This window comes from Camellia sinensis, chromosome 15, assembly GCF_055761805.1.
Source record: "Camellia sinensis isolate YWXY chromosome 15, ASM5576180v1, whole genome shotgun sequence".
Taxonomy (NCBI): domain Eukaryota; kingdom Viridiplantae; phylum Streptophyta; class Magnoliopsida; order Ericales; family Theaceae; genus Camellia; species Camellia sinensis.
The window spans coordinates 91,598,584-91,607,458 of NC_138975.1; the positions used below are offsets into that span (position 1 = coordinate 91,598,584).

Here is an 8,875-nt window from a genome sequence, read left to right on the forward strand (position 1 = left end):
TTAAGAATTACAATAAATAATTAAAAAAGCAAGATTAATTGTGATTTAATTGAATTAATGTTATAAATTATAAATTGTGTATGAAAGAGGATAGAGAAAGAGAAAAGAAAACATAAGGTTTGAGAGTATTACAGTAATTTCATATATATATATATAGAAAGCGATATGACATGTCCCTTCTTTTACTCTACCAAAAGAAACCCAAATGTCAGTGATAACCTCTGATCAGGATTGGTCGATTGGACCCTCTGACGGTCAAGTCAGAATATTGTTCTGCCATGAGAATTTGTATTTAAAGGAGGGTTCTTGGATTACCTATGGTATGTTCTTTTTTGCTTCACCTGTTTCGCCTTTTATAATTTTCCTGACTTGAATCCCATTCGTTGGATCAATATTTGATCTAAGAGTTCTGGCCACTCCTGGCTTTGGTCAAACAAGTGGTCAAGTTGCCTTTGACTTTGATAGTTGGATCATCCTCCTATAGACGGCTTACATTATGTCAGATGCTACTAACCAGTTTGCCAAGTGTTACGTTTGTTGAATGAGGTTGATCGGACAAACTTACCGTCTAGTAGGCCTAATCTATACTCTTGTACTTACTGCTTTGATGTTTCTACCATTGGATGAAGATAAATCTGACGTTCCTCTTTCATTTTGCAAATCTTTTTTGGAAGGAGATCTTGTACTCTTTATTGCTCCTTATGTTCCTAGTCATGCGGCTTTGTATTTCCAATTGTCTCTAATGGGCTCCTTAGAAATTTACTTGGGCCTTCCTTTTATTTTGGTTTGCTTTGCCTAATTGCTTTGGGTTTGGGCCAATATTTTATCACCCACAACATTTGTTTGAAACACTGCCTTTTAAAAAGGTTTATTGGTGAAAAGTCTATATTTACGGAGATACAACTTTACATCTAATAATTAATCTTTTTTTGTTGATAAGACGAGTTGAATTAGATTTTTGTGAAGTTTATGACGTCGGGATAAAATTATATAAATTTTGGCAGAATCAAATTAAAATTATATAGATTTTCATGGGACCAAAATAAAACAATATAAATTTTGTATAGGCCCTTATTTTTATAAATACTTAAAATAGGATTGGCCAAATAATATTTTTTGTGAAGTTTGGGGGGTCACTGCCACCAAACTCTTTGTCTGGTCCGTCTATATACGGTAATTACTCGACTAAAATTGGTAATTGTCTACAAGGGGAGACAAATATAACATTTAACTATTGATCACTCTTTTAACTAATAAGTTTTACAAAAATGTTTAAGACCCCTTTCCCCCACCCGCTTTGACCCCTTTTGCTTTTGATTGGTCCATTTTTCTTTTTTTTTTCTTTTTTCTTCTCTCCCAATTCCCAACCCCCAATACATAGCTAATGACAAAAATATAAAATTCAAATAAAATACGGGTACGAATACGATGATATTCTCCAATACTTTCCTAAATTCCTAGTATAATTATAAAGCTCACCCATAAATCTAAAACAACAAAAGCGTATGAATTCTCTCAACAGATCAAAAAATGCCAGATTGGTACTGGTAACAAAGGTCAAGCAACATTGAAAGGTTCTCCATCTCAAAATTCAGTTGAGTATCTTGTTGTTGTGGTTGTGGTTGTGGTTGGTAAAATTCAGTTGAATTCTCTGTTTCTTTCCCCATTACCACTACGCTGTTTTTCTGCTCATTCACCATCTTCAAGAACTCAATTCTTGCTTTCAAAACCTCCAATTTTGAATCCAACTTTCCCAAGAAACTCATCACCGACTCTGCTGATAACCCATCAAGCCAACCATAACCATCCTCATTCCCCACCAAAACTTTCTTGGCAACTTTCTCAGCACCCAAACAACAATCAGAAAAAGAAGATTCACAAGTTTTACTAACCGGGCTTTTCTTGGCAGAATCTTTGTACATCCTGATCAGAGCCTTCACTTCGTTTGGGTTTTGGGGCCACGTGTCGACCTCTCCATTGGGGCCGAAACAGAGTGTGAAGACATTGATACCGCAGAGAATCGAGAGCTCCATTGTCTTCTTGATAACACAGTCCTTTCTCCTCATGTAAGTAACTCTCAGAGCTCTCTTGTTCTCAATTCGCTTCATGGGTTTCTTTCCCTTTTTATCATCCTCCATCGTGATAAACGAAGCACTTGCAAATCAACCAACAGACTCAAGTAGAGTGAAAGAGAATTAGATGATACAATCTAGAGAGAGAGCAATACCCTAGTTATAGATTGGAAGACTCAAATCTTTTGGAAGATATTCTTCATTGCCATATTTGATTTGGGGGAACAGCTGTAGTACGCAATTTTTTGTTTTATTTATAAATTTGATTCATGAATGATATTATAATGAATCTTAATGAATTATAATCATAATAATGAAAATTAAATACAAAGTCTAATTAATGAATTATACCCTAGTTATAGATTGGAAGACTGAAATCTTTTGGAAGATATCCGTTTATTGCCATATTTAATTTGTACTTTTATAGTTTTAGTGATTTTTATAAAATAAAAAAAATTACTTATTGGATCTACTTAATTTTGGTAGACTTAAAAAATATATAATTTGTACAAATTTTTTTTAAAAAAAATTCATTAAAGTGTAGTAAATTTTTGTTTTTTTTTTAATGGAGCTTGGGATGGGTTTTGCGACTTGGATCTAGTTGTTTTCAATTTTCTTTTTTACTTTTAAATTATTTGTTATAATAATCCTCTCTGTTTGGAAGTTGTGTTCTTTCTTTGTGAGGGTTTTTTCTCCTCCTCTATGGAGTCCAGGATTCTTCCTCCTATGAAAGTTTGGTATCTCTTTATGAGATCTTTTGTTACCACTATACCAGATTAATCCGTTTTGTTTATTAGTTTTGTAATGAAAATTTTCTTCCCGGTCTAAAAATAAATAAATAATTAAATATCACACACACCATTTTAAGGAGTGGATTTGATTTTTTTTAATAAGATAAAATTAACACAACTGAAAGACAGTTTTAACCTCATCTTCTCAAAACTCAAAATTAGATTAAGATGTTTATTAAAATTAAATTAAATTAAAATATAATTAACAATTTATCTAAAAGATAAATTTAATTAATGATGGGTTTTAAAATATAAAATAAAATAAATAATATTTAAAATTTGATCTAAAATATAACTAAGTTAAAATTAGATTAAAAAGTAAAGAGTTACAATAAATAATTAAAAAAATATGATTAATTGTGATTTAATTGAATTAATGTTATAAATTATAAATTGTGCATGAAAAGGATACAGAAAGGAAAAAGAAAGTATAAGGTTTGAATATATTATAATAATTTCACACATATAAGTAGGACTGCAAATGAACGGAGCTGTTCATGAACAAACTCGGCTCGGCTCGGCTCATCTCGTTTATTAGGCTCAATTAGCAAACAAGCCGAGCTCAAGCTCGCAAAAGCTCGGCTCGCCAAACTCTGCTCGTTTTTCTTTATTTAAATTATATAATAAACATATTATTTATATATTAAATGATATATAAATATATATAAATAGTAGTCAACTATGTAGTCACGAGTTATTGATTCTCCATCAGTCAACTGTGCAGTCACAAAAAAAGAAAAGAAAAAGAGAGTAAAAAATAGACAGCTTTCCATCAATCACTAAAATTGCCCACAGCAACCATGTGCCTCCTACTTTCCAGTTTTTGAAGTCACAAGCCTCACAGTGTGCCTTCTACCTTCTAGCTCATAAAGTCACAAGCATCACAGTTATCTGCTAGGCCTATAAAAGAGCTTCTCTAGTCCGGGCAAAAAGGGAGGAAAAAATTGGAAAAGCATTAAGAATCTACCTGCTTTTCACTCTCTTGCTTTTTACTCTCAAAAAATTGTATTCACGTTGTATTTTGAAGCTATGTATTTTGAAGTTAGGCTTTCAATTTATTTCTAGTAAACAATTTACGATTGTAAGTTATATGTCTGTCAATTAATTATTATATTTCAGTTATCTATCCTTTGATTATTGTTGTTGGTATTGTTTTAATTTTGTTATTAAAATTCAGTTGAGTATCTTGTTGTTGTGGTTGTGGTTGGTAACCAGGCTCCATCAACATTGAAACATTGGTCATCTGAAAATTCAGTTGAATAGCTTGTTGTTGTGGTTGTGGCTGGTAACAAGGCTCAATCAACTTTGAAAAATTGTCCTTCTCAAAATCCAATTGAGTTGTTTGTTGTTGTGGCTGTGGCTGGTAATTGTCTATCGCACTCGTATCATCAAACCAACAATCTTCCTCTTTTTGTTTCCCCATTACGATTACTCCTCTGTTTTTTTGCAAATTGTCGATCGCATTTGTATCATCAAACCAACAAGTTTCCTCTGTTTCTTTCCCCATTACCACTACGCTATTTTTCTGCTCATTCACCATCTTCAAGAACTCAATTCTTGCTTTCAAAACCTCCAATTTTGAATCCAACTTCCCCAAGAAACTCATCACCGACTCTGCTGATAACCCATCAAGCCAACCATAACCATCCTCATTCCCCACCAAAACTTTCTTGGCAACTTTCTCAGCACCCAAACAACAATCAGAAAAAGAAGATTCACAAGTTTTACCCACCGGGCTTTTCTTGGCAGACTCTTTGTATATCCTGATCAGAGCCTTCACTTCGTTTGGGTTTTGGGGCCACGTGTCGACCTCTCCATTGGGGCCGAAATAGAGTGTAAAGACATTGATACCGCAGAGAATCGAGAGCTCCATTGTCTTCTTGATAACACAGTCCTTTCTCCTCATGTGAGTAACTCTCAGAGCTTTCTTGTTCTCAATTCGCTTCATGGGTTTCTTTCCCTTTTTATGATCCTCCATCGTGATAAACGAAGCACTTGCAAATCAACCAACAGACACAAGTAGAGTGAAAGAGAATGAGATGATACAATCTAGAGAGAGAGCAATACCCTACTTATAGATTGGAAGACTCAAATCTTTTGGAAGATATTCTTCATTGCCATATTTGATTTGAGGGAACACCTGTGCAAATTTTTGTTTTATTTATAAATTTGGTTCATGTATGATATTGTAATGAATCCTAATGAATTATTATGAATAATAATGAAAATCAAATACAAAGTCTAATTAATGAATTATACCCTAGTTATAGATTGGAAGACTCAAATCTTTTGGAAGATATTCGTTTATTGTCATATTTGATTTGAGAATTTATGAGCTGGGTTTTGCCTAACAGATTTTTTATTTTTTTTATTTTTATTTTTTTATTTTTTATTTTTTTTCCTAACAGAATTAACATCAATAAAAAAAAGAAATAGGAAAGAAAATTTATGTTTGGTGAATTTTTAAAAATAGTTTCTTGAATTTTTAATTTGTATTTTTATAGTTTTAGTGATTTTTATAAAATAAAAAAAATTACTTATTGGATCTACTTAATTTTGGTAGACTTAAAAAATATAAAATTTGTACAATTTTTTTTTAAATTCATTAGTGTAGTAAATTTTTTTTTTTATTTTTTTTATTTTTTATGGAGCTTGGGATGGGTTTTGCGACTTGGATCTAGTTGTTTTCAATTTTCTTTTTTACTTTTTAATTATTTGTTATAATAATCCTCTCTCTTTGGAGGTTGTGTTCTTTTTTTATGAGGGTTTTTTCTCCTCCTCTATGGAGACCAGGATTCTTCCTCCTGTGAAAGTTTGGTATCTCTTTATGAGATCTTTTGCTACCACTATACTAGATTAATCCGTTTTGTTTATTAGTTTTGTAATGAAGATTTTCGTCCCGGTCTAAAAATAAATAAATAATTAAATATCACACGCACCATTTTAAGGAGTGGATTTGATTTATTTTTGTAAAATAAGATAAAATTAACACAACTGAAAGACAGTTTTAACCTCATCTTCCACAAACTCAAAATTAGATTAAGATGTTTATTAAAATTAAATTAAATTAAAATATAATTAACAATTTATCTAAAAGATAAATTTAATTAATGATGGGTTTTAAAATATAAAATAAAATAAATAATATTTAAAATTTGATCTAAAATATAACTAAATTAAAATTGGATTAAAAAGTAAAGAGTTACAATAAATAATTAAAAAAAATATGATTAATTGTGATTTAATTGAATTAATGTTATAAATTATAAATTGTGTATGAAAGAGGATAAAGAAAGGAAAAAGAAAGTATAAGGTTTGAATATATTATAGTAATTTCACACATATAAGTAGGACTGCAAATGAACGGAGCTGTTCATGAACAAACTCGGCTCGGCTCGGCTCGACTTTGCACATTAAAGGCTCGGCTCATCTCGTTTATTCGGCCTAATTAGCAAACAAGCCGAGCTCGAGCTCGCAAAAGCTCGGCTCGCCAAACTCTGCTCGTTTTTTTTTATTTAAATTATATAATAAACATATTATTTATATATTAAATGATATATATATATATATATATAAATAATAGTCAACTATGTAGTCACGAGTTATTGATTCTTCATCAATCCACTCTGCAATCACGAGTTATTGATTCTCCATCAGTCAACTGTGCAGTCACGAAAAAAAAAGAAAAAGAGAGTAAAAAATAGACAGCTGTCCATCAATCACTAAAACTGCCCACAGCAACCATGTGCCTCCTACTCGCAAGTAGGCTAAGACGTGGATTTGCCACCCTCAAGTGGGCTTAAGAAAACATGATTTGCCACTCTCAAGTAGGCTTAAAACTCTCAATTGGTGAATTGTTCCAATTCAAATAACCCAACCTTCACCCACAGGCATTCAAGCAGTTATATCACATAAGTAAATAGCCTCATGGTAAGCATGCTATCATGGCAGTCACTCACACGCATGCAAGGATGCTAAAACATATATACTTACCGAGTACTCCAAGCCAAAGAAAGAAGCTAATTAGAAATCATGCATGAATCCTAACTATGCTGAAATGCCTAATGTAACACATGCAAAAATGCAACTAAGATAGGCTCGGCTATTCTAAAATGGCATATGAAATGCAACAACTGATACACGCATTCAACTTGGAATTGAAATACAATGCAGTTAGTATGATACGCCGAGCCCGGTGCATGCAAGACAAATGAATTGATGTAATCATGCGAGCATAAGGATGCTAATTGAAACATGCCCTAAAACTAACCATCATAAGCTGGTAAATAAAAGGGAGAAAGACATGGGGCTGGAAGACATGCATCACACACACTTATTGCAACATTGCCCTCCTCGAAGGGTCCGAATAAATAATACATAACCGAATGAATAACGAATTACAGCTAATTATTACACAACCCTAATTAATTAACAAATTAACTAAAATAAATAAGCTAGCATGCAAAACATATGAAATGGACTGCCTCAGCTTGGTCTTGAATGACAAGGAATGCATGCATGCTCGAGTCGCCTTGCCGGAAAATCCATCGCGATACCCTGATTTGCCTTTGTTTGCAACTGGTCCCAGAACACTAAACAAAACTCCAGAAGGCAGAAACTCCACCATGCTGTAGGGATACTACTGACTAGTTTTTGCTGCAGGTTTCTGGTTTGCTACAACAGAGAGCGAGAAAGGGGCATGGCAAAGTATTTTCAACATATGTGTGCATGACCACTCTCCCCATCATTGCACAAGCTCTAGGGAGTGTAGTCCTCGATCCTCATGCCACTAATCACGTATCTCGATGCATGATGGCCGAGGAGTCGAATTGCACGACTCAATGGGACATGAATGCACATATAAACAACTAAAACCAATAACTCCATCATGGATGGTCAAGAGTGTCGATGACCGGGAATCGAGGCACGTTTGATCACTTGGAGTATGAAACATTCCTCATTTCCCGTGTTTGGACTAAACCCTACTCCAAACACAATGCAACAAATAAAATGGCATGGCATGTACAAAATGCAACTCTAGTATGCAATCCTTAATGTAATGCAACTAAGTAATGTAAACATGAAAAGGATGACATGCAAGCACGCAAATGGCATACATAATGTTATGAACTAATCAATGGCATACTCAATGCACATGGATTATATGGCATGCATACACAATGCACTAACATACGCGATGTTATGAACGAGGCATACTTAATGCGATGATCGAACATGCAACAACATGGATTATATGGCATACAAAATGCAAAATGGACTTAAACCAAGATGGATGGGCCTCGGCCACACCCAAATCAGTGGCCAAACATGATGAAAACGAAGCAGCAACACACATGCAAACATGCACAAATGCAAGGGACCAAACCTAAGGCACCAATGCAACTCTACCAAAGCATGGCAAGGGATGAAATATGGCATACAATCACACATTTTCCAGCTCTGAAATGACATGCAAGATGGTCCCAAATCATGTAAACACCTCACACAATGCATGCTAGATGGCCCGGATACTGAAACTAGTGAAGTGCATTGCACTACAGGTACACAAAGCAATGCTCAAATGACCCAACCAGCAGTCCCTATGCAGGTCCAAGACAGTGGGAAAATGGTCTAAAATGACGGCTCAAAATGCATAGAAATGAAGCTCATGTAATGGTCCATAAATGAGGTATTCATGCACAACTCTCAAACACGTTTAAAGAATGGAAAACATGGGAATATGGCACAAGTATAGGCTCTGAAATGACATGCTCAATGGCCCCAAAACATGAAAACACCTTAGTATAAGCATGCAATAGGCTTCAAAACTCAAGGCTAGGCAAGGTATTACACTACAACCATGCATAGAAAGCATCATTCAACCATGACGCATAAAAATAGAGCTAAGGCAGTCCAAAAAATGCACAAAATCAGTGTAAGGCATGGCCAAAAAGTGCTAGAATCAAAGACCAAAATAGTATGCAATACAAGCTAGTGAAAAGGGTTTACACT

The 8,875-nt window shown here is 33.9% G+C and overlaps 1 protein-coding gene across 1 annotated transcript; it reads right to left on the reverse strand.

Annotated features, from left to right (window-relative positions):
• Window positions 1-1,523: 1,523 nt before the first annotated feature.
• Window positions 1,524-2,138, reverse strand: LOC145813125 (agamous-like MADS-box protein AGL63). The gene has a single exon (XM_082908397.1). The coding sequence runs from the start codon at window positions 2,136-2,138 to the stop codon at window positions 1,524-1,526; it is 615 nt and encodes a 204-aa protein (XP_082764523.1).
• Between the last annotated feature and the right edge of the window lie 6,737 nt (window positions 2,139-8,875).